At 39.6% G+C, this 26,675-nt stretch overlaps 1 protein-coding gene across 5 annotated transcripts in view; it reads left to right on the top strand.

Moving 5' to 3' along the window:
* SENP1 (SUMO specific peptidase 1) overlaps positions 1-26,675 on the top strand; it is a 68,180-nt gene that overhangs the window by 30,326 nt on the left and 11,179 nt on the right. For 4 of the 5 annotated variants that reach the window (XR_013522440.1, XM_009003220.5, XM_002752092.7 and 1 more), the window contains exons 7-13: positions 4,806-4,909; positions 4,992-5,278; positions 7,622-7,676; positions 12,012-12,050; positions 13,657-13,741; positions 14,094-14,249; positions 15,390-15,521. Coding sequence is in view for 4 of the 5 variants with exons in the window: in XM_009003220.5 (XP_009001468.1) it covers positions 4,806-4,909; positions 4,992-5,278; positions 7,622-7,676; positions 12,012-12,050; positions 13,657-13,741; positions 14,094-14,249; positions 15,390-15,521 (858 nt within the window). In the remaining variant the exon portion in view is untranslated. The remainder of the gene's footprint in view (positions 1-4,805; positions 4,910-4,991; positions 5,279-7,621; positions 7,677-12,011; positions 12,051-13,656; positions 13,742-14,093; positions 14,250-15,389; positions 15,522-26,675) is intronic. The other variant, XM_035255177.3, reaches the window with a different exon arrangement.

Here is a 26,675-nt window from a genome sequence, read left to right as displayed (position 1 = left end):
CATCTCAAATGTTCTCACTATAAACAAGTTCAGTATTGAGGTGATGAATGTGTTACTAGCTTTTAATTACTGTACATTGTATTCATAATTTATATCACTCTATGCTATAAGTTTATACAATTATAAATTTATCAACTTGTAATTTTTAAATGTACCTAAACTATCTTTATCTGAAATGATTTTAAATGGAATATAATATAGTCAATGGTTTTTATTTTTATTTATTTATTTTTTTGAGGTGGAGTTTTGCTCTTGTTGCCCACGTTGGAATATAATGATGCGATCTTGGCTTACCTCCACCTCACCTCCCAGGTTTAAGCAATTCTTCTGCCTCAACCTCCCAAGTAGCTGGGATTACAGGCATTCACTACCATACCTGGATAATTTTGTATTTTTAGTAGTCATGGGGTTTCTCCATGTTAGTCAGGCTGGTCTCGAACTCCCGACCTCAGGTGATCCGCCTGCCTCGGCCTCCTAAAGTGCTGGGATTATAGGCGGTTCACACCATGCCCAGCTTGTGTTTTTTATTTGTAATAAAACTCAAAAAAAAAAGTACTTCTCATCATTCAAAAAAAAAAAATTCTTGCAACTTCCAAATTAACGGGTAGGTCAGTGAAAAGTTCATAATCTTACCCTTTAAAACCATAAATTAGTGTAAACTGAAAAAGTATGAGGCTTAAAGAGACCTTGGATTGCTATTTGGAATATGAGTAATTTTTTCATGTTTATATTATATTTTCTAATGAGTCTGAGATTGTTTGGTATCAGACAGAAGCTTTTCTTTTTTGTTTGTTTGTTTTGAGACAGAGTCTCACTGTCACTCAGGCTGGAGTACAGTGCTGTGATCTCGGCTCACTGCAACCTCCACCTCCTGGGTTCAAGCGATTCTCCTGCCTCAGCCCCCCGGGGAAGCTGGGATTCCAGGCACATGCCACCACACCAGGCTAATTTTTGTATTTTTAGTAGAGACAGAGTTTCACCATGTAGGCCAGGCTGTTCTCGAACTCCAGACTGCAAGTGATCCACCCACCTCGTCCTCCCAAAGTTCTGGAGTTGCAGGCGTGAGCCACTGTCACCCAGGCTGGAGTACAGTGCCACGATCTTGGCTCACTGCAGTCTCTACCTCCCGGGTTCAAGTGATTCTCCTCCCTCAGCCTCTGGGGAAGCTGGGATTACAGGCACATGCTACCACACCTGGCTAATTTTTGTGTTTTTAGTAGAGACGGGGATTCACCATGATGGCCAGGCTGTCCTTGAACTCCTCACCTCAGTTGATTTGCTGATATCAGACCTCAAGTGATTCACCTGCCTCAGCTTCCTAAGCAGTTGGATGACAGGTCTAAGCCACTGCACTTAGCCTGATTTAAAAAAAAAATGTTTTGTGGTACAAAGAGGGACTATGCAAAGTAACCTCTCACACCAGTTATCTGCTTTACTTTCTATGATAAAAATATTTCCATAACTTTTTTTAATCCAGTTTGGTGGGTCAGTGAAAAAGACCTAAAATGTTTGATTAATTAAGAATCAATTTACATAACCCAGGTAGTCTGATTTCCCTTTCCGCTGTCATCTTTCCACCCCTAAAAACAACCTATTGTTGGCAGGGCGCGGTGGCTTAGCCTGTAATCCCAGCACTTTGGGAGGCTGAGGCAGGTGGATCACGAGGTCAAGAGATCGAGACCATCCCGGTCAATATGGTGAAACCCCGTCTCTACTAAAAATACAAAAAATTAGCTGGGCACGGTGGTGCGTGCCTGTAACCCCAGCTACTCGGGAGGCTGAGGCAGGAGAATTGCCTGAACCCAGGAGGCGGAGGTTGCGGTGAGCCGAGATCGCACCATTGCACTCCAGCCCGGGTAACAAGAGCGAAACTCCGTCTCAAAAAAAAAAAAAAAAAAAAAAAACCTATTGTTTACCCTCTTGTATTGTGATTAGGTTATTTGGTATAATGGAAAAGTGGAATTAAGGTTTACATTGAAGAGTATTAAAAAATTCTAGTCAGTAAAGTGCTAGATGACATAAGCTTTCTTTTGTGTATAGATCACAAAGGGCAAATCTCTCTTAGAATCCAGTAATTTGTAATGATGCTTCATTCTGCTGTCTAATCTTCATAATGGCAATTTTAGATATTAATGAGATTTATTTAATTATGGTTTTAAAATTTCTCAAGTACTCATATTCTATATTCTCTCTAGTAGAATAGCCAATAAATACAGATTTGATATTCATTTATAACTGATAATTGTCTTTTTCTTTTTCTTTTTTTTTTTTTTTTTGAGACGGAGTTTCGCTCTTGTTACCCAGGCTGGAGTGCAATGGCGCGATCTCGGCTCACCGCAACCTCCGCCTCCTGGGTTCAGGCAATTCTCCTGCCTCAGCCTCCTGAGTAGCTGGGATTACAGGCACACGCCACCATGCCCAGCTAATTTTTTGTATTTTTAGTCGAGAAGGCTTCTCACCATGTTGACCAGGATGGTCTCGATCTCTTTATCCCGTGATCCACCCGCCTCAGCCTCCCAAAGTGCTAGGATTATAGTCTTGAGCCACCATGCCCAGCCAATAATTGTCTTTTTCTAACCATTATTTTTGTGCTATCACTGAAGTACCTGCTCAGTACGGTAGATAGTCTCTCACAAACACTAGAAAAAGAGACCATCATCTTGGGTACACTATTAATATGATGGATAAAATAATTATTTTTTTTTCACACAGAACATTGCAAGTTTGTTTTTCTCAAGTTCATTCTTTAACCAAATGCTCAGTTGTTTCCTTTTCTTATCACTCAGCTATTCAAGCTTAAGCGTAGTTTTTTGTCAAATGTAGTTGTCACACTTCACAGTTCAAGTGTGTTATAGTAGATCAGTAACATTATCCTGACAGGGAAATTATGATTTGCTAAGGAGCAAAAACAAAAAGATTGAAGAAGAAAAAATGTAGTGCCTATGTATCCTTACATAGTTTTGTAATTCATTTTGCTTTTAACATACTTTAGTAATGGACAAAAATGTACAAACACTGATGCACATAGTGAAATATCATAGTACAAGTTGCTGCTAACCCAGACCGTAATGTTTAAAATTATTCTGTGAGGATTAGTGGTTGTATTAAACCTGAAAATAAGATGAAAAATAAATTGCTAGGGCATATTTCTAATGCCGGTGAACACAGCCCATTGAGTCAGGGGGTCTGTTTAGAACCGATGCTTTACCAGGGTTCTAAGTCCTTATATAACCTGGTTCTCTGTCAGGTGCTCTCATTTCTTCCTGCTCTTCCCATTCACATGGACCTTGCTGTTTTTGGAACACACTGAGCACCTTCCTCTCAGGGCTTTGCGCTTGTTGTCCTCTGTTTGGAATATTCTTTTATATGACTGATGTCTTCCCTTGCCTTTACGTTTCTGCTGAACCTTTTTAGAGAAATCTTACCTGTTCCTGCTCTCCTTCCGTCACTTTCCATTCTTACCTGTTCCTGCTCTCCTTCCGTCACTTTCCGTTCTCTCATCTTCTGATTTTCTGCATACTACCTGATTTGTTCTTTGTTTAATTCCTTTCACTGCAATATAATCTCCACAAAGGCAGGAACTTTATCTTATTCAGTGCATTATTATCTTTATGACTGGAGCATAGTAAATGTTCGTGTCAGTGAATGAATGTTATGGAATATGTGGTTTTCCCTAAATGTAGTATTGGGGCTTACAGGAAAAATACATAAATAAATGTTGGAGATGAAAATTGTCTCTGGAAAGTACCTGGGCTTGGATAACATAGAAAATTGTTGGCAAGGTATTCCCCTCTGACTGATCTTGACTATTCTGGTTAATTCCTTGTGATTTTTCTAACAGGTTTCAGGAATCAAGGGATTTGTTGGAATCCTAATTTAGAGGTCCTTTATTTCTGGGACTCTCTTTTTGACTCTGAAGTGTTTGCCTGCTGACTTTCTGGTTTTATAGCCTATAGCTTCTCTGCACTATTATTTACATATATGTATATATGTGCCATAATTTTTCTAAATATATTATCTGGTATTTACTCAACTTCTATTTTACAGACTTGATAATTTTCTTTTCTTTTTTTTTTTTTTTGCGATGGAGTTTTGCTCTTGTTGCCCAGGCTGGAGTGCAATGGTGCAGTCTCGGCTCACTCTGCAACCTCTGCCTCCCAGGTTTAAGTGATTCTGCTGACTCAGCCTCCCGAGTAGTTGGGACTACAGGCATGCGTCACCATGTGCAGCTAATTTTGTGTTTTTAGTAGAGACGGGGTTTCTCCATGTTTGTCAGGCTGATCTCCAGCTCCCGACCTCAGGTGATCCGCTTGCCTCGACCTCCCAAAGTGCTGGGATTACAGGCATGAGCCACTACACCTGGCCCAATTTTCTTTCTTTCTTTTTATTTGAGACAGTGTCTTACGCTGCTCCCAGGCTGGAGTGTAGTGGTATGATCTTGGCTCACTGCATGCAGCCTTTGCCTCCTGGTTCAAGTGATTCCCCTGCCTCAGCCTCCCCAGTAGCTGGGACCACAGACATGGGCCACCACAGCCAGCTAATTTTTTAGTTTTTCTTTTGTAGAGATGGGGATCTCACTATGTTGACCGGGCTAGTTTTGAACTTCTAGCCTCAAGTGATCCTCCTGCCTTGGCCTCCCAAAATGCTGGAATTACAGGCATGAACCACTGTGTCAGGCCCAAAATTCTTAATTATCTTCAGGATTCTGCCTGAGCTTTGGCAGAGCTAGGATTCCGTTTACATGCTGGTTTGAGAGAGATTCGCCTTATTGGATGTGTTTAAACTGTTTTTTTTTCCCCCTATAGACAGTTCAAGAAGAAGAGAGAGAGATTTACAGACAACTGCTACAGATGGTCACAGGGAAACCGTTTTCTATAGCCAAACCAACCACACATTTTCCTTTACACCTGTGAGTCACAGAAACATATTTCAGATGAATTTAATTCTACAGTGTATCACTTGATGTTGAAACAGTATTCTTCTCTTGCTAGGTCTCGATGTCTTAGTTCCAGTAAAAATACTTTGAAATACTCACTGTTTAAAAATGGAAATTCTTGTGCATCTCAGATCATTGGCTCTGATACTTCGTCATCTGGATCTGCCAGCGTTTTAACTACACAGGAACAGCTGTCCCACAGTGTGTATTCCCTGTCTTCTTATGCCCCAGATGTTACTGCTTTTGGATCCAAAGATTCTGATATTCTTCATCAACCCCATCATCACCACTCTGCTGCACATCAGCCAGATACCTTAGCAGCTTCAAATACACAATCTGAAGGTAAACATGGTATCGTATAACTATATTTTTAGTCTTAATAGCCAATTAGCTGTTTATTAGCTCTATTACAGGCAACATTATAATATACATGTAAATCAACATTACAATCTGAGCATCCTGAATCTGAAAATATGAAATCCAGAATGTTCCAAAATCTGAAACTTTTTGAATACCAATATGATACTCTAAGGAAATGCTTAGTGGAGCATTTGGGATTTTGGATATTTGGATTTGGGATGCTCAAATTGTATAATGTAAATATTCAAAAATTAAAAAAATCCAAAATTTGAAACTTCTGGTCCCAAGCATTTTGGATAAGGGATATTGAACTTGTAAGACATGTACTTATATACTTTAAATACGTATGATTCAGTTAACCATGGTATGAGTAAGCTAAACCCACAAATAAGATACTCTCTTTTTTAACCTCAAGATGCAAATGATTTATTTTGTTTAAACAATTAACTTCCTAAGTAGAGTCTACAGTCAGAGTATATTCAGCCCAATTACTTTAGCACTTTCTCTGTTTCTGTGACTTTACAGTGGTAAGAATTTTGAAGTTCTAGGAGTTTTGAAACATCACATAAATATTGAAGCTTAAGTACTTAATGTATGCTTACTAAACCTGTACGATAGGTTAATGCGTTTTAGAGTGATTGTCAGCGTTGGAAACAGAGTTTTCTACCTAACTTTCAGCTAACTGAAATATTCACTCTCTTAGCAGTCTGGTTAATTAAGGTTTTGCTGTGATAGGTTTCTTTGCTTCCTTAATTTTCCCCCTTTTTAGGTATGTATTATGTACCTATTTATGGTATGTACTTAGGTATGTAACTTAAAACAAGTTTTAGGTTAAGTGGTTAAACATCAGGGATTTTTTGGTAGATGGAGCACCAGTCTCCTTTCTCAGGTTGTTTGATTTTTGTTTTTTTAAATCTACTTGTCATTTTCTGAAAATGCTCATTCAGGATTAAACTTTTTGGTAGCATCATTATATAGCTACACATATCCATGAAGACTCTTGTTATATTTTGTGATGTGATATACTGAGAACTTTAAAGGAAAAAAAAAGCCAAAAAGAACATCCCACAAAAAACTCCTTTAACCTCAAAAACATACATTGTGTGGCAGATACTTAGATGCAACGAAACTGAAACAAATATACTACACTGACTGTTTAATTGCTTTCCTTGTACCATTTAATAACTACCCTGAGGTTCTAATCGTAGCACTTTAGAAGAACACGATTCCTGCCTTTGAGTAGTATTCAACAGAGAAAATAAATCATAGAATGATAAAATGTGTACTTTTTAGATACTTCCTGGAGTGCTTTCTCTTCCCTGTCCTCCTTCCCTCCTTCCAGTTTTCTTCCCTCTTCCATTCCCTAACCCCTTTCCTTCTTTCACCTAATTCGGTCTCATTATAGATCATGAATCGAAGTAGTCCCCTCTTATCTATGGGGGGGATATGTTTCAAGACCCCCCTCCAGTGGGTGCTTGAAACCATGGATAGTATACTATATGTGCTATACCCTATATACATTATGTTTTTTCCTGTATGTACATACCTATGATTATAAATTAGGTGCAGTAAGAGATCAACAACAATAACTAAAAACAAATATTATAACAATATACTGTAACAAAAGTGTTTCTTTTTTCTAAGTCAAGAGCTTCTACCTTTTCCCTTAAAGGAAGCACCCTTTTTCTTTTTCTTTTTTTTTTTTTTTAGACAGAGTGTTACTCTGTGTAGCTCAGGCTAGAGTGCAGTGGTGCCATCTTGGCTCACTGCAACCTCCATCTTATCTCCCGGGTTCAAGTGATTCTCTTGCCTCAGCCTCCTGAGTAGCTGGGATTACAGTTGTGAGCCATCAACGCCTGGCTAAGTTTTGTGTTTTTAGTAAGACAGGGTTTCACCATGTTGGCCAGGCTGGGGAAGCACTTTTTACAGCTTCTCTTTGGCATACCTGAATTGCCAGCATCATTACTTTTGCCTTTTGGGGGCGTTATTAAGTAAGGCTTTCTCGAACACAGGCATTGCTAGACTGAGACATTCGATGTGATGACTAAGTGAGAGGTGGTGCATATAACGTGGATATGCTGGACAAAGGGATGATTTCATGCCTGAAATAGAGCTGGATAGAGAATCAGCTACTCAGAATGGTGTGCAGTTTAAAATTTACAAATTATTTCTGGAATTTTTCATTTAATATTTTTGGACCATAGTTAACCATGAGTAACTGAAGCCATACAAAGCAAAGTATGGGAACTCAAACTAAGATGTCTTGGAAGTACAACTCTGTGGGGTTTTATTACTAATGAAATGCTCTTATGTTTCTTTATTTAGGATTGGACTCTGTGATTTTACTGAAAGTGAAAGATTCCCAGACTCCAGCTCCCAGGTAAACTTTAGAAAAAGCTTGTTTGTTGTTTGTCTCTTTATTTTTTCGAGATGGAGTCTCGCTCTGTCGCCCAGCCTGGAATGAAGTGGCACAATCTCAGCTCACTGCAACCTCCGTTCCCTGGGTTCAAGTGATTCTCCTGCCTCAGTCTCCCGAGTAGCTGGGATTACAGGCACCCGCCACCATGCCCAGCTAATTTTTGTATTTTTAGTAGAGGCGGGGTTTTGCCATGTTGGCCAGGCTGATCTCAAATTCCTGACCTCAGGTGATTAATCCGCCTTGGCCTCCCAAGTGCTGGGATTGCAGGCATGAGCTGTGCCCAGCGTAAAAGTTTGTTCTTAAACATACTGTTTTCCGTTTCTTTAATCACAGTTTTTTCACTAAAAGTTATGTACTGTAAAACTGTCTCAATGCAGACCTCTCTCACGTGTTATTTAAATTATTTCAGTGGCTTTCTAATTGTTATTCATTCAGCATCTGTTTTGTTCTTATCTTCCACCATACCATGTTCTTGAAACAATTCTTCTACCTTGCTCGGTTTTTGTTTTGAGACAGGGTCTTGCTCGGTCACCCAGGCAGGAATGTGGGGCACGATTGTGGCTCACTTCAGCCTTGAACTCCTAGGCTCAAGTGATCCTCCTGCCTCAGCCTCCTGGTTCTTTAGTCCGTCTTCCATGCTGCAATCGGAGTGATGTTTCAAAATTCGTGTCTGATCATTCATTAAAGGGGTTTAATGATTATTTATTAAATTCTTTCAAGAGTGGTTTATCAGACATCAAATTAAGCTCACATTCCTTATTGTGGTATACAAAGCACATCTTTCTCAACCCTCTTTCTCACTTTAACAGGTATTTACCAGTATTTACTGAGAGCCTACTTTGTGCCAGGTACTGATATAGATATTGAGGATAAGAGTGAACAGGAGCTTGCATTCTAATTGAGGGGAAGGGTCAAGGACAGACAGTGAACAAATAAATGGATATGCCTGGTGATGGTAAATGCTATGAAGAAAACTGAAGCAGGGTAATATGTAGAGTAGGACGGAGGACACTATTTACCTAGGGTGGTCATGGAAAGGCTCTGATAAAGTCACATTTGAGCAGAGCCATAATGGAGGTAAGAGGGAGCCATATGGAAATGAGGGACTCTTTCATGTGTTTTTATAAGCTGGACTGTTTTTAGTTTGTAAATGTGATAAGCATTTCTTGCCTTTACATTCAGTGTTCTTTTTGCCTGGAATGTCCTCTCTACTTCAACTTGTTCTGCCAGTAGTCTCTTATCTTTTAGGTCTCAATTCAAATGTGAACTTCTGCATGAAACTTTACTTATCTGGAGGTATCAAGTACTTCTTCCTCTGTATGATTGCTATGGCTTTGCCATATTTGCCTTTGGGAATTCAGTTGCTAGGATGAGAATAATACCAGTTTTCTGTTGAGAAGATTAAGGATAATGAAATATTCTTTCTCATCTCAGTTCCCCCACTTCTTTGCAGCTCCCATATGTTCTAAGACTGAGATATTTCTTAAAATTCTCTATTTGTTAAGTCTTTTAGGGAGACGTGATAGATGTGATAGTTTGGATTCTTTATTTCTTACAGTTTTTTTGGAGTCAAATCTGCCTTCTAATCTTAGGTTGGAAAAAGCTTCATGTAGTTTTGGATAAGTTACTCTTCTGAACCTCAGTTTCCTTGTCAATAAAATGCCGGTATTATAAGTTAATCTGTGAAGATTAACTTACAGATAAACCAGGAATTTTTATAAGTGTTTCACATGAAATACTACAAAATACGTGCACCTTTCTTGGGAAGAAATTGATCTATCAGGTAAAGAGTTAATCTCAGTTCCTCAGTGGTTCTTTGCTAAAACTGTCTTTCCTTTATGGAAGATTTCTCCTAGTGGTGACTAAAGAATGAGATGGATGGAGAAATGGTCTGTTGGGCAAGGCTGTTTGAGTGATGCTCTTTGTCAAAGTTGGAGCCTCCTCTGCTGAGGCTTGGTTTATTGGCTCTCTTAATTCTTCACAGTGGTGGAAAAGTTTTTCTCGTATTTCTCAGAATATGCCATGTTGTGTCATACCTCTTTGCCTTGATACATTCTGATCCTTCTGTCTGGATATCCCTTTCTTTTTCTACTCGGTAAGCTCCATTTTGCTTTTCTTTTCTATCTCTTTTTTTTTTTTTTTTTGACGGAATCTTGCTTTATTACCCAGGCTGGAGTGTAGTGGCATGATCTCAGCTCACTGCAACTTCTACCTCCCAGGTTCAAGCCATTCTCATGCCTTACCCTCCAGAGTAGCTGGGATTATAGATGCACACCCCCACACTGGCTAATTTTTATATTTTTAGTAGAGACGGGGTTTCACATGTTAGCCAGGCTGGTCTTGAACTCCTGACCTCAGGTTATTCACCTGCCACGGCTTCCCAAAGTGCTGGGATTACAGGTGTGTGCCACTGTGCCTGGCCTTATGTTGCTTTTCAAAATCTCATCCAGGTGTCATTTTTTTTTTTTCAGAAGATTTCTATGACTGCCAGATAACAAAGTCCTTTCCTTCTATCCTTCTACCTTGTTTGTTACTAATAACCTTTGTACATGTCACCCATTGCTGCTCATAGTGCTTGCCATATGATGGGTGCCTAGTAAATAAATCTTTGTTAAATAAATGAATTTCCTAGAGGGCCGGAAGTGCTCTCTTGAGTAGCCCAAGTACTCATTTTTCTCCTCTTTGTTTAATGCTTTGATCTATTGAAAGACACTTAACACTAGTAGAAAGAACACAGTCTTTGGATTTGGACAGATGAGATTTCTAATCCTGGCTTTTCAAGGGAAATTATCTCTTTGAACCTCCGTTCTGAATAGTACGAGTGATAATTCTTCGTTATATATTGTGTTGAGGTTTAAATAATACGGGGATTTTCATTAGGCTTAACTAATGCATGAAACATCTAGAGCAGTTTTGCATGTGGAGCGCTAGGCATGTGCTCATACAATAGTTGTAGTTATTATTATTGTATGCCTCAGTTACATGGGAAATAATGCATCTCTTTGGAAAAGCAGCTTTCCCCTGGATTTTGTTTTCCTGCGCCAGTGGATACCTTGATCCATTGAAGAAAACTGTTTGCTCCTATATTACTTGTTTATTCAAGAAATACTAAATGGTTGGGCACAGTGGCTCACGCCCCTAACCCCTTTAGGAGGCTGAGGTGGGCAGATCACCTGAGGTTGCGAGTTCGAGAGCAGCCTGGGCAACATGGTGAAACCCCTTACTTACTCTCTACTTAAAAAAGTACACACATGCACACACACGCCAAGTGTGGTGGTGGGTGCCTGTAATTCCAGCTACTCAGGAGGCTGAGACAGGAAAATCTTTTGAACCCAGTAGGTAGAGGTTGCAGTGAGCCAAGATTTTGCCAGTGCACTGCAGCCTAGGCAACAGAAAGACTCCGTCTCAAGAAAAAAGAAAAAGACTAAATGCCTACTATGTGCCAAGCACTATTCTAATTGCAGAGGACTTTTTTTAAAAAGAGATACTGTCTCACTATGTTGCCCAGGCTTGTCTTGAACTCTTGGCTCAAGCAATCCTCCCAGCTCAGCCTCCCAAAGCGCTGGGATTATAGGAATAAGCTACCATGCCTGGCCTCTGATCCAGGTCTCTTAACTCCCAATTTAATGCTCTGTTTATTTGTTCTCTATATTTTAAAGTTTTCTTTGGATAAATGTTCACTCTTCTTCCTTTTGTTTCTGTGATAGATCCTACTTAGTTAGGAGTCTGGAGATGAGGAAGCTTGAGAAACACAGGAGGCCGTAGGATAATTAATGATGCCTGTGACTCTGTTAAGCATATCACTTGGATTGTCAGCAAGAGCCACGTGGACCTAGAATTGGTCATCATCCTTGAAGTGGAGTTGTGTTGCTGATTCTCTGCTTTGCCTCATTGGCTTGTTAGCCATTTGATGTAAATTATTTTGTGGATGGGGATTTTTAATAAATCTTTCAACCTGAATCATTTGTGAAGAGTAATGTTCTAGCTTAATGTATTTTGAGAAGTGATATGCTCTTTCACATAATGTTGGTCTCTCATGCTAATAGGGAGCTATGGAAAATTTAATTTCTCTGCTGAATTTTGGGTCACCTTTTTAATTATGTATGCATATGATTCATTTGTGTCTTTTAATTCCCAGTTACGATGACTTTATGTCATTTAGATTCCATTTACTTATTCCATACTTGTAAAGCATTCATATAAACTACTTAAATGATTGTTTTTATTGATGAAAATATTTGAATTTTCTAATAAGCTTCCTGCTCATTTGTAAATTTTTTCTTTTCCCACCCATAGTCCTACTTTCTTCCAGGCAGAGCTGTGGATCAAAGAATTGTAAGTTAACTTTGGTATCATTTTTCCTTCTCAATCACTTTATTTTTAGTTAGAAGAAATCAAACAATTAGATAATCATACTGCTTATTTTTTGCCAATAAGAAGTACCTGTTTAGGCTGGGCATGGCAGCTCACAGGTATGATCCCAGCACTTTGGGAGGCCAAGGTGGGCAGATGACCTGAGGTCAGGGGTTCGAGACCAGCCTGGCCAACATGGTGAAACCGTGTCTCTACTACAAATTCAAAAATTAGCTGGGCATGGTGGCAGGCGTCTGTACTCTCAGCTACTCAGGAGGCTGAGGTGGGATAATCGCTTAAACCCGGGAGGCAGAGGTTGCAGTGAACCGAGATAGCGCCATTGCACCTGGGCAACAAGAGTGAAACTCCATCTCCAAAAAAAAAATAAGAAGAAGAAGAAGAAGTGAAGTATCTGTTTATAATTTTAAGTTGTTGGGTTTTCAAAATTTTGTTGGAGTTGAAACATTTCTATAGTTATGTTTATTAAATCTATAACAATTGTCAAACTTACATTGGAAAACCATTTTAAGTTAGCTATTATATCGTAGGGAAAATAAATGCTCCTGTTTTGGCACTGGTAAAACTAGCTTATTGAATAACTCATATTTCTAGACTTGCAAAATCACTGAAAGCATATAGCCTTAAGGAACCCACTTTAGTAAGTTATCTAAACCCCTTGGTCTCGGTAATTTTTAAAAAAATCTATCCAAAATACAGTATTTGAATTAAACTTCACTGATACCTGTATTAGTTTCTCCTTTGGGATTTAATCCCATTTTTGGATTTCCGATTGAAGTTTTGGTTTCACTTTAATCTTAAAACATGTTAAGAAAAGAACTACTCATGGCTGGGTGTGGTGGTTCACACCTGTAGTCCCAGCACTTTGGGAGGCCGAGGCAGGCGGATGACGAGTCAGAAGATTGAGACCATCCTGGCTAACACGTTGAAACCTCATCTCTACTAAAAATACAAAAACTTAGTCTTTCTTGGTGACATGCATCTGTAATCCCAGCTGTTCGGAAGGCTTAGGCAGGAGAATCACTTGCATCTAGGAGGCGGAGATTGCAGAGAGCGGAGATTGCACCACTGCACTCCAGCCTGGGTGACAGTGTGAGACTGTCTCAAAAAAAGAAAGAAAGAAAGAAAGAAAGAAAGAAAAGAACTACACGTTTACAGATGTTCCCAAGTCATCATTCACATTTAGCAGCACACTAATATTTTTAGTAGATTCAGTAAAATTAGTTTTAGTGTGGTAATCACACCTGTAATCCCAGTACTTTGAGAGGCCAAGGTGGAGGGGTTGCTTGAGCCCAGGGGTTTGAGACCAGCCTGGGCAACATTGTGAGACCCTATCTCTATAAAAAATAATAATAATAATTTCAGTAAAAATAGTAGGGTAATTTCAGTAACATTATGTGGTTTTACTCTGTTTTAAAATAAGGATGATAAGTTGGTAAGTTAGTGCCAAGATCTTAGACTTTCCTTGCGAGAGTCTTTGTGTACTTACGATGTACTCAGTGTACATCAACAATGTGTTTGATACCATGAGAGTGGTCCACATTTGGTCACATTCTTTTTCATTTTCTAGAACTAGTGTTTATGATTCTCGAGCACGAGAAAGATTGCGCCAGATTAAAGAACAGAAAGCATTGGCCTTACAGCTTCAAAACCAGGTAAAAAAGAAAATCGGGATAATATTATAAATAAATAGTACATCCAAGTAGAAACTATTTTGGAAAGTTACCCAGATTTGGGTAATTGCTGTTGTAATTCCAAGATTTTATGGTAGCATAGCGTGTTATGCTAATGTGATAAATGTTCTTGGTCTGTACGGTCAGTACTATTCATTATACATAAGATAGTCTCCTACTTCTGATGGTTTGACTAATGATTTCTTGACTTTACAAAAAAGTGAAAGCAGCACGTATTCCAGCAGGCTCCTTGACTTGGGACATAACTTTATCATAAGTCAAGGAACATCTGTGGATTTCTTTATCCCACTTACTCTGAAGCTTTTTCTTTCAGAGACTGCAGGAGCGGGAACATTCCGTACATGATTCAGTAGAACTGCATCTTCGTGTACCTCTTGAAAAGGAGATTCCTGTCACTGTTGCCCAAGAAGCACAAAAAAAGGGCCATAAATTAACTGATAGTGAAGATGAATTTCCTGAAATTACAGAGGTAAATTACATACACTTAATTTCTATACTACCAAGTATTATGTGTAGAAGGAATTCTTTGGATGAATTTCAAACAAAAAGCAATAGTGGCTGGGCGCTGTGGCTCACACCTTGGGAGCACTTTGGGAGGGTGAAGCAGGTGGATCCCTTTAGGTCAGGAGTTGGGACCAGCCCGGCTAACATGGTGAAACCCAACTCTACTAAAAATACAAAAATTAGCTGGGCGTGGTGGCATGCGCCTATAATCTCAGCTACTTGGATGGCTGAGGCAGGAGAATTGCTTGAACCCGAGACTCTGTCTCAAAAAAAAAAAAAGGCAATAGAACACATGGTATTTAAATTTGCTTGTAAATTTCTGCTTTCACCTATTTTACATACCAATCTGGGCTTTATTTTTTAGATATAAAAATAGATAAATGAACTGCGGGTGGCTTTTAACAACTTCAGTGAACAAGCGTTTAATACGTTTGTTTTTTATTTCAGGTGCATTTTTACTTAATGCACCCATACAATAGTTTGACTCAAATTGTAAGCTGAGACTTGCTATTATTTTTTAAGTAATAAAACCCATTATGGAAAATTTGGAAAATATAGAGGTGTCTGTGTACATTTGTAAATAATCTGTTTCTTTATCCGTGCTTCTCTTTGAAAAACTACCACGTAACTGGTGAGCATAACACATTTATTATAGTTATGCTGAATTCCATATTTTACATTTAAAATTAAAAGATCTCTAAGAAAGTTTCTGAAAGGCACTGCCTTTACTCTCTTACTACCTTTTATGAGAAATTCTATTTCTTAGGAAGTTATTTGGACCAGAGATATAAAATACAGTTAATTTTTCTCATGGACCCAGTTTGATAGCAGGAGGTTATTTCAGACTTCAGGAGTTAATATGGAAACAAGGGTCTGAAGGTTGTGCTGGAAAAGAGAAGGGAGGACTAGATGAAGTGGAAAGAAGTAACTGGGGTTACTGGGAAGAAGTAGAAACTAAAACTTCCGGAGAAAATTGATTAACAGTAAATTTATAAACAATTGAATAGTGATCAATACAGTCTGAGGATTATATGGGGTTTGGTGAGAAATCTGGTTTGTCTGAAGCCACGTGTGTTTGATGTCTTGGCACCTTTTGTTTTCCTAGGAAATGGAGAAAGAAATAAAGAATGTATTTCGTAATGGGAATCAGGATGAAGTTCTCAGTGAAGCATTTCGCTTGACAATTACACGCAAAGATATTCAAACTCTAAACCATCTGAATTGGCTCAATGATGAGGTAAACTTGCACCTGTTTTTACATACAAATAGTAGACATTAAGTGGCAGTTAAATTAAGGCATTATCTCACCATTTCTCAAAATATGGTTCATCGATGACCTGCACTGGAATCCTCTCTCATAGGCCTCTTCGTTGTCTTAAGTGTGAAGGAGTGTGGTGGTGACAGGCATTATTAACAGACATCTCAGGTGTATTTTAAAATAAAGTCTGAGAACCACTGAATTTACCTTTTCTTGTACTGAAGATTTGAACCCTGAAGAAGACATTCACTCAGTGGTATTCTCAGTCTCTTTAAGGCTTCTGCTCTGCAGTTTATCTTTTCTGAGCATGTAAGTATAAACTGACCACGCTACAGCATGAAGGAATGCACTGGGATTTCTTTATGAGAATCCAGTTCTACTTCCCTTTCTACCTACTTGTTTTAGATCACTTACATTGTGAAGGATAAGCTTTCCAAAATACCCTGCATTTATATATGGTATGAAAATGGACATGAAGAAGTTATTAAATATGTGAGGTACTGGGGGAGAGGTTATGGTCCTCACCTTGCAACTCCAATTTATTTTAAGTATATTAATTACATGACCATTTTTAAACTGATCTAAACCTGTAGATACCTGTTTTATTTTAGAAGGATTTTTTCACATCAAAAGAAAACTGGGTTGGGTATCTTTCCCTAAGTACTTCCTTTCTGTGAGCATCCCTGCCTAATTTGAGTATACTCAAGCTTCACAGCTGTAGAGGATTTTTAATTTCTCAGTGTAGTAATCATTAAATATTCTAGATACTCATATCCTGTTTTATGTGATCAGGACCTTCCAAATAATATTTGCTAATCACTATTGAGCATTTACCTCATTAGGTACGATTCGTGTTTTATGTATTTTATTCATGTAATAGTCATCATATCTTTGGAGGTAAATATAATAGTTTTATCATCTCCATTCTACAGATAAAGAAAGAAGGGATAAAAAGATTTTAAAACTTGCAAGGTTATACAGCTAGTAAACAGCAGAGCCAAGATTTATCTACTATAATCTTACTACCTCAGAATCCTAAATGGGATCCTGGACTTAGGAACAGATACATAGAACTTAGGAGCGACGTATCATGCACAGGATGCTGGCTTTCTCTGGGGCCAGCCCCATTCTTTTTGCGACTAGTTAGTTTATAAGATAAAATTTTCAGAAACTCATCACTCCCTGAATAATATTTGTTACCAAGAATAATATGGAAGGCATGATTTGTTACTGTCTTTCTTTAGAAGAAATCCTTTTTGCTTCTTTTGGCTCAAATATTACAACACTCGATCCAATAATGGAAGAAAAGAGCTCACTAAGTCAAAGAAGGAAATGAAAATCAAGGGTAGGTATAAGTATCCACTGATAGTTTATTTTTGATCTGTGGTCCTTTGCCATTATTTCCTGCCACTGCTGGTGGGCAGAGGTCGGTTATTCTGAAGGGATAGTAGCCTTTAGTGTGTTGTAAATCATGGAAAACCTCCTAGAGGGCAGCAATGAGTAGGATATGAGCTGAGTTGTTACTATTTACTGTGGCATTTACCTCGGTGAGATTCCTTACAGAGACAGCATTCATCAGGACATATTTTCCATTCCCGGGGCCCATCAGAGGCTGGATTTTTAGCAAGCTAAGTTAATGGAAATTACATTATTTGAGAGGAGATGAGAGGAAGGAAAGATTCCTTGTCTACTTTATCCCTGCCACACCCAGCCATAACTTGGTAGAGCGAGTGCATTTCTTCTCAGTTCAGGATGATGTTATCCTTGAAAGTGGGTGCCAATTCACATGTCCATAATAATGATGGGAGCTATCTTAAAAAGCACCATTTTCAAAGTACCATACTTTTTAGGCTTTCAAAGTTACTGCCCTTGGGAAACAAACATCCTGATGGAGTGTTAGTTGATATCCTTAAGTATTGATGCTCATTGAAGAATACTTAATTTTGGCCAGACACAGTGACTCATGCCTAAATCCCAGCGCTTTGAATGGCTAAGGTGGGAGGATCACCTGAGGCCAGGAGTTCAAGAGCAGCCAGGGCAACAGAGCAAGACCCAATCTCTACAAAAAAATTTAAAAATTAGCCAGCCGTGGTGCCTGTAGTCCCAGCTCTTCCGGAGGTTTAAGCAAAAGGATTGCCTGAATTCAGGAGTTTGAGTTTATAGTGAGCTATGATTGAGCCACTGCACTCTAGACTGGGTGACAGAGCAAGACCCTGTGTCTTTTAAGAACACAGAACTATCCGGGCGCGGTGGCTCATGCCTGTAATCCCAGCACTTTGTTTGGGAGGCCGAGTCAGACGGATCATGAGGTCAGGAGATTGAGACCATCCTGGCCAACATGGTAAAACCCCGTCTCTACTAAAAATACAAAAATTAGCAGAGTGTGGTGGCGTGCACCTGTAATCCCAGCTACTTGGGAGGCTGAGGCAGGAGAATTGCTTGATCCTGGGAGGTGGAGATTGCAGTGAGCTGAGATCGCACCACTGATTCCAGTCTGGTGACAGAGTGAGAATCTGTCTCAAAAAAAAAACCCACAAAACTTAATTCTGCTTCTCCATTATGAACTATGAATCTTCTTTTGCAAATAGTCTGTCCTCTGTTCAGTTCTCTTCTTCCCTCAAATAGATATTTGCATTAATAACCACTTATCTTTTTCTGTTTCCTGTTTTATAAGATGTATTAAAACTTTCTCCAAAATAGGTGACTGATACATTTTCTTACCATTTTATAAGCAAAGTACCATATTTTATAGGCTTTCAGAGTTACAAAGGAATATAAGAACCAGGAAGTAAAAGGAATCAGATTCAGTTTACAAGGAAGATCAAATCCAGAAATCCTATGTTTGGGATATGTATGGAAAGCCATTAGGCGACCCTGTCCCTGAAAGAAAAGTAGACCACAGTACCTATTCATACAATAGGGTTGAAGTCTTTTTTTCATAAATGGATTTCTCTATAGGTGAGTTTGGTTAAATTCTGTACAGCTTCAAAGGACTAATGATTGACAGGATTAATATAATACAATGAAACGTCTCAAAAATGGAATGTGGGAACTGGCTGCCATACAAAGAAAACAAAAGGGCTTTTCACAAGATGGCACCAAAAGTGAAGAAGGAAGCTCTGGCCCATCGTAAAGCCAAAGCCAGAGTGAAGGCTTCAAAGGCCAAGAAGGCAGTGTGGAAAGGTGTCCACGGCCACAGAAAGAAAGAAGGTCTGCACGTCACCCGCCTTCCGGTGGCCAGGACACTGTGCCTGACTCCGGAGGCAGCCCACATAGCCCTAGAAGGACACCCCCAGGAGAAACGAGCTTGAACCACTATGATATCAAGTTTTCACTGACCACTGAGTCTGCCATGAAGAAGATAGAAGACAACAACACGCTTGTATTCATTGTGGATGTTAAAGCCAACAAGCACCAGATCACACAGGCTGTGAAGAAGCTCCATGACATTGATGTGGCTAGCCAAGGTCAATGCCCTCATTCGGCCTGATGGAGAGAAGAAGGCATAGGTTCGACTGGCTCCTGATTACAGTGCTTTGGATGTTGCCAACGAAATGGGGATCATCTAAACTGAGTCCAGCTGGTTAATTCTAAATATATATATATATATATATATATATATATTCACCATTAAAAAAAAAAAGAATACAAAAGGAGGACTGTTAAAATCAGGACACTAGGCTGGGCATGGTGGCTCACACCTGTAATCCCAGCACTTTGGGAGGCCGAGGCAGGCAAATCACAAGGTCAGGAGATCAAGACCATCCTGGTTAACACGGTGAAACCTTGTCTCTACTAAAAATACAAAAAAATAGCCAGATGGGGCATTCGACTGTCCCAGCTACTCGGAAAGCTGGAGGCAGGAGAATCACTTAAACCCAGGAGGTGGAGGTTGCAGTGAGCTGAGAGCACCACTGCCCTCTAGCCTGGGTGACAGAGCGAGACTCCATGTCAAAAAAAAAAAAATCAGGACACAGTAGATAGGAATTTCTATATTGGATCAGGAGATTAGTTATTAATAGAAATATCTAATTAAGAGAAGGGAGGATAGAATTAGAGAGAGGAGAAAATACGCCAGGAGCAGTGGCTCATGCCTGTAATCCCAACACTGGGAGGCTGAGGTGGGAGGATTGCTTGAGCCCAGGTCGTGGAGGCTGCAGTGAGCTATGATTGTGTCACTGCACTCCACTCCAGGGTGGATGACAGAACAAGACTCTGAGACCCTGTCTCAAAAAAAAAAAGAGAGAGAGGAAAAATTAGTTACCAAGGTAGAAATAGATTGCAATAGTCAAGAAACAGAAGAAAATATTTTCAAATGGGTGTCAATATTAGAAATTATGTATTAATTCCTGGAGATTGAATTGAATAACTTTTGGAATCCCTTCCAACTTTAAAATTGTAGGTTTATTATCCTGAGACAAGTACTGCTTTAGGGTTCACATTTCTCTTGATGGCTAAATAGTCCTTTGAGGGACTAACGCTTGTTTTAAAAGGCATCAGATAAATTTGGAAATACACGGATATAATTTAGGTATACAAGTAAATAAAACTGACTTTTGCTTCTGGTCATGATAAAGGAGACACGAGTTACCCTTTCAACTTAACTAGAAAATTAGACAAAACATGAAATAACAATTTTCAGACACTGGATAACAGGCAGTACCAGGCAGTGATCCCTGAGGGAAGGGAAGTAAAGGGATTCATGCTGTAAGGTCCCCAGCTTCCTGGGATGTGTGTGTTGAAAAGGAGGCACTAGTAGATAGAACCTTTGCAGAGGGGTTCCCTTCCAGTCTTTGGCTGAGTACCAATTTGTGCTTATATGAGAAGAAGCTACCAGAGGCTGGGGAAAGAACCATCAGAAAAAAGAAATCAGCACATTCTTAGGACCAGCACAGGTGTCAATAGTTATGTTCCAACCAATTAGAGTCGAGAAACCTAACTCACGGGACATTGAATAGAATCCTCAGAGCGGTATCGCCTCAGAAATGGGGCCAAACTGACCCTAGAACAAAGGCTGCTCTGGACCCACCATCACAAAGCCTAAAAACAAGCCTCGAACGCTTGAAGCTGATCCAGATAACCTATATCCCAGAGAAAAGCCAAAGAATATTTAAAAGAGTACAACAAATCTTAGCAACAACAAGGCCCAACATAAAATTTGCAACATCCAGCATCCAGTTAGAGGTGACCAGACATGAGGCTGGACATTACGAGTGTGGTGGCTCACACCTGTAATCCCAGCACTTTGGGAAGCGAGGCAGGTGGATCACAACGTCAGGAGTTCGAGACCAGCCTGGCCAATGTAACAAAACCCCATCTCTACTAAAAATACAAAACATTAGCTGGGCATGGTGGCACGTACCTGTAATCCCAGCTACTTGGGAGGCTGAGGCAAGAGAATTGCTTAAACCTAGGAGGTGGAGGTTGCAGTGAGTGGAGATAATGTCACTGCACTCCAGCCTGGGCAACTGAGCAAAACTCCATTTAAAAAAAAAAAAAAAAAGACCAAACGTAAACGAGGAAGGAAAGTACAATTTATGATAAGGGAGAAAAGAAACACCCAGAAATAACCAAAATAATAAAATTAGCAGACAAGGATATTAAAAAGGTTACCATAAATATCTTCCACGTATTCAAGAAGATAGAAGAAAATGAACATCATGAAGAGAGAAATGGAAGATGTTTTTAAACAAGACTGAAATTGAACTTCTAGAGATGAAAAATATATCTGAAATAAAAATACATGAGTAGTATTAATAGTAGATTAGATGCTTCATAAGAAAAAATTTGTAAACTTGAAAATATAGCAATAGAAACTGTCAAAATGAGACTCACACAAAAAGCCAAAGAAAGATGTAATGAGCATCCGTGAGCTGTGGGATAATATCAGACAGCTTAGACATGTAAGTGGAGCCCCAGAAGGAAAGGTGGGGGCATAGGTGCTGTTAGAAGTATTTGAAGAAACAATGGTGGAAGATTGTCCAAATTTGAAGACTTTGAACTGACAAGTTTGAGATGTTCTCCATACCCCAAGTAGAACAAACACCATGCTAAAATGTAGTCAAGTTGCTGAAAACTGGTAATAAAAATATGGAGTACAACCAGAGGGAAAAAGACACATTAAGTACAGAAGAACAAAGATAGGAATAACTGTCAAAAACCTTGTAGGCCAGAAGGCAGTGTGGCTGCATCTTTTAAGTACTGCAGAAGAAACAAATTTGTCAGTAGAAATTCTATGCCCAGCGAATACATCTTTCAAAAAGTCAGGCTGTACTTTTTCAGACAAACGAATGCTGATAGAATTCATCACCAGCAGACCTATACCAAAAGAAATGTTACGTGTTCTTTAGGCAGAAGAAAAATATCAAATGGAAATGTCAGTCTACACAAAGGAATGAAGAGGAGTGGAATTGCTCTCATCGTTTCATACCTCTAAAAGACAGGTGATTAAGGCAGAACTAAAACTACATGCTGTGGGATCTGTAACATAGAAGTAAAATATTTGATAATCACGGCACAAGGAAGGAGACAAAATGGACAGATCCTTACACTTCACATAAAGTGGTGTAATGTTATATGAAGGTAGACTATAATAAGTTAAAGGCATAGTAAATCCTAGAGTAACCATTAACAAAAATTAAAATCAAGATGTATTTACTAAGCCAATAATGGAGATAAAATGAAGTTTTAAAGTTCCAAAAAAGTTGGAAAAGAAGAAAAAAGATAAAAAGAACAGAGAACAAATAGGAAAAAAGAACAAGATGGTAGACTTAAACCCAACCATATTGATATTAAATGTAAATTATCTAGATCAGCATTGTCCAATAGAAATATAATGTGAACCACATATTTTAAATTGTCTAATAGTCACATTTAAAAAAGTAAAATGGGCCAGGTGCAGTGGCTCATGCCTGTAATCCCAAGCACTTTGGGAGACCAAGGCAGGTGGATCACCTGAGGTCAGGAGTTTGAAACCAGCCTGGCCAACATGGTGAAACCCTGTCTCTACAAAAAATGCAAAAATTAGGCATAGTGGCACGTGCCTGTCATCCCAGCTACTTGGGAGGCTGAGGCAGGAGAATCACTTGAAGCAGAGGTTGCAGTGAGCTGTGATCTTGCCATTGCACTTCAGCCTGGGCAATAGAGCAAGACCTCGTCTCAAAAAAAAAAAAAGTAAAATGAAACAGGTGAAATTAATTTTAATATGTCTTATTTAAGGCCAGGCACAGTGGCTCACTCCTAAAATCCCAGCACTTTGAGAGGCCAGGGCAGGTGTATCACTTGAGGTCAGGAGTTCAAGACCAGCCTGGCCAACATGGTGAAACCCTGACTTTACTAAAAATACCAAAAAAATTAGCCCAGCACTATAGTGTGTGCCTGTAATCAAGAGGCTGAGGAAGAAGAATCACTTGAATCTGGGAGGCAGTGAGCTGAGATAGTGCCACTGCACTCAGCCTGGGTGACAGAGTGAGACTCTGTTTCAATTTAAAATATATATATATATAATATATATATTTTATACATTATAAACAATATATTTATATAAAATATATATTAAATAATATTTATTATTTAATTGAATATATCCAAAATATATCATTTTGGCATGTAGTCAAAATACTATCAAGATATTTTATTTTCTCTTTGAAATGTGCCATGCATTTTATACTCATAGCACATCTCCAGTTGGATTAGTCACATTCCAAGTGCTCAGGAGTCACATTTGGCTAGTGGCGGTCTTACTGAACAGTATAGGGTAAACATCCAGTTAAAAGGCAGAGATCGGCTGTCCTTGGGGAGGCCAGCAAATTTCTGGATAAGACGAACTGGTAGGCAGGAAAAAGGCATGCAGTGGCCCTCCTGAGCCAGAAAAATAGCTGCAGACTGATGCCTGGGGGACCAACCCATAATTGTGGAGCTGGAGCTGCACTATGTCCCCTGCTTCGGTCTGATCTTTGGGGACCCTGCACAGCTCTGACCTCGGTTAAGAGCTGAGGGAAGAAACTTGGGAATGTCTGTCCTTGTGTAACAGCCAAAGGATTCATTGGTGAACGTGTCTGGCAGGCACCGTAAAGGTAATAAGAAGAAGGGAATATTACCGTTCAGAAAGTGTGATAAGATGTACAAGCTGTGCCGTTTCTGCGGCTCCAAGGCCTACCACCTTCAGAAGTCAACCTGTGGCAAATGTGGCTACTCTGCCAAGTGCAAGAGAAAGTATAACTAGATTGCCAAGGCCAGAAGACAAAATACCACTGTGACCGGTTGAATGAAGCACCTGAACACTGTGTACAGCAGATTTAGGCATGGATTCTGCGAAAGAACAACATCTACACCCAAGAGGGCAGCATTGCATCCTCCAGTTCATCTTAAGAATGTCAACGATTACACAATAAATTGTCTGGTTTTAAAAAATGTATATATTTTAAATATATATAGGTTTATATGTATATGTTACGTATATTACATACATGTGAGAAGAGGCAGAGACTGTCAGATTGGATAAAAAAGTGGTCTGTAAGAAACCATTTTCTTTCTTTATTTTTGCGATGGAGTTTCGTTCTCGTCACCCAGGTTGGAGTGCAATGGCGCAATCTCAGCTCACTGCAACCTCTGCCTCCCTGGTTCAAGTGATTCTCCTGCCTCAGCCTCCTGAGTAGCTGGGATTACAGGTGCCCACCACCACACCCAGCTAATATTTCTATTTTTAGTAGAGGCGGGGTTTCACCATGTTGGCTAGGCTGATCTTGAACTCCTGACCTCTGGTGGTCCACCTGCCTCAGCCCCCCAAGGTGCTGGGGGCCACCATGCCTGGCCAAGGAACCATTTTAAATGTAAAGACATAGGTTTACAAAAGTTAAAGGACAGAAAAAATATACCCTGCAAACATGAATCAAAAGGAAAAGTGACTTATTAACATTATACAAAGTAGATTTCAGAACAGGGAATGTTATCAGACTTTTTAAGTTCTACTCTAAGTTCTGGGTACATGTGCAGCTTGTGCAGGATTGTTACACAGGTATACACGTGCCATGGTGGTTTGCTGCATCCATTGCCCTGTCGCCTGTATTAGCTCTTTCTCCTAAATATCCCTCCCCAATCTCCCCACCTCCTGCTATCCCTCCCCTAGCTCCCACAACCCGCCAGTAGGCCCCAGTGCGTGATGTTCCCCTCCCTGTATCCATGTGTTCTCTTTGTTCAACACCCACTTAAGAGTGAGAACATGCGGTGTTTGTTTTTCTGTTCTTGAATCAGTTTGCTGAGAATGATGGTTTCCAGCTTCATTCACGTCCCTGCAAAGAACCTGAACTCATCCTTTTTTATGGCTACATAGTATTCCATGGTGTATATGTGCCACGTTTTCTTTATCCAGTCTCTCATTGATGGGCATTTGGGTTGGTTCCAAGTCTTTGCTATTGTAAACAGTGCTGCAGTGAACATACGTGTGCATGTCTCTTTATAATAGGATGATTTATAATCCTTTGGGTATATACCCAGTAATGGGATTGCTGGGTCAAATGGTGTTTCTATTTCTAGATCCTTGAGGAATCACCACACTGTCTTCCACAGTGGTTGAACTAATTTACACTCCCACCAACAGGGTAAAAGTGTTCCTATTTCTCCACATCCTCTCCAGCATCTGTTGTCTCCAGATTTTTTAATGAAAGCCATTCTAACTGGCATGAAAGGGCATCTCAATGTGGTTTTGATTTGCATTTCTCTGATGACCAGTGATGATGAGCATTTTTTCATATGTTTGTTGGCCGCATAAATCTTCTCTTTTGAAAAGTGTCTGTTCATCTCCTTCACCCACTTTTTGAAGGTGGTGTTTTTTTCTTCTAAATTTGTTTACATTTTTTGTAGATTCTGGATATTAGCCCTTTGTCAGATGGGTAGATTGCAAAAATTTTTTTCCATTCTGTTGGTTCCTGGTTCACTCTAATGATTGTTTCTTTTGCCGTGCAGAAGCTCTTAAGTTTAATTAGATCTCGTTTGTCTATTTTGGCTTTTGTTGCTATTGTTTGGTGTTTTAGTCATGAAGTCCTTGCCCATGCCTATGTCCTGAATGGTTTTGCTTAGGTTTCCTTCTAGGGTTTTTATGGTGTTAGGTCTTATGTTTAAATCTTTAATCCATCTGAAGTTAATTTTTGTATAAGTTGTAAGGAATGGGTCCAGTTTCAGCTTTCTGCCCATGGCTAGCCAGTTTTCCCAACACCATTTATTAAACAGGGAATCCTTTCCCCATTGCTTGTTTTTGTCAGGTTTGTCAAAGATCAGATGGTTGTAGATGTGTGGCATTACTTCCAAGGCCTCTGTTCTGTTCCATTGGTCTATATCTCTGTTTTGGTACTAGTACCAATATAGAGACATTTCTTTTTTTTTTTTTTTTTTTTGAGACAGAGCCTCACACTGTTGCTCAGGCTATAGTGCAGTGGTGCAGTCTTGGCTCACTGCAACCTCCGCCTCCTGGGTTCAAGCAATTCTCTTGCCTCAGCCTCCTGAGTAGCTGGAACTACAGGGATGAACCACCACGCCCAGCTAATTTTTTTGTAATTTTAATAGAGACAGGGTTTCACCCTGTTGACCAGGATGGTCTCGATCTCCTGACCTCATAATCCGCCTGCGTCGGCCTCCCAAAGTGCTGGGATTACAGGAGTGAGCCACTGCACCCGGCCTTGAGACATTTCTTAATGATAAAGGGGTCAGTTCATCAAGAAGCCTTAACAACCTAAATATGTACACACCTAATAACAGAACTTCAAAATATATGAAGCATAATCTGATAGAACTGAAAGGAGAAATAGACAAATCTACAGTTACTGTTGGAGGTTTCACTGCCTCTGAATAATGGATGGAATAAGTAGAAAATCAGTAAGGATATAGAAGACTGGAACAAGTAGATGGATCCTGTGCACCCAGATGTTTTCCTCTGGGTGCACGGGATCCACCTACTTGTTCCACCAGAAACACGTTTTCCTCTCCTCAGCCCTCTATGCTCTCTCCTACTTGGAGAAGCAGGATAACTGGAGCATTTCCTGTCTGTCTATTATTTTCCCTTCAAGACCCTATTTTTTCTTTCATTCCTTGCTGCTAATTTACGTGGATGTATTGGAAAAATTGCAAGCTGACGAGTCT

Source organism: Callithrix jacchus, chromosome 9 (genome assembly GCF_049354715.1).
Source record: "Callithrix jacchus isolate 240 chromosome 9, calJac240_pri, whole genome shotgun sequence".
Taxonomy (NCBI): domain Eukaryota; kingdom Metazoa; phylum Chordata; class Mammalia; order Primates; family Cebidae; genus Callithrix; species Callithrix jacchus.
This window is presented reverse-complemented; position numbering and strand designations above follow the sequence as displayed.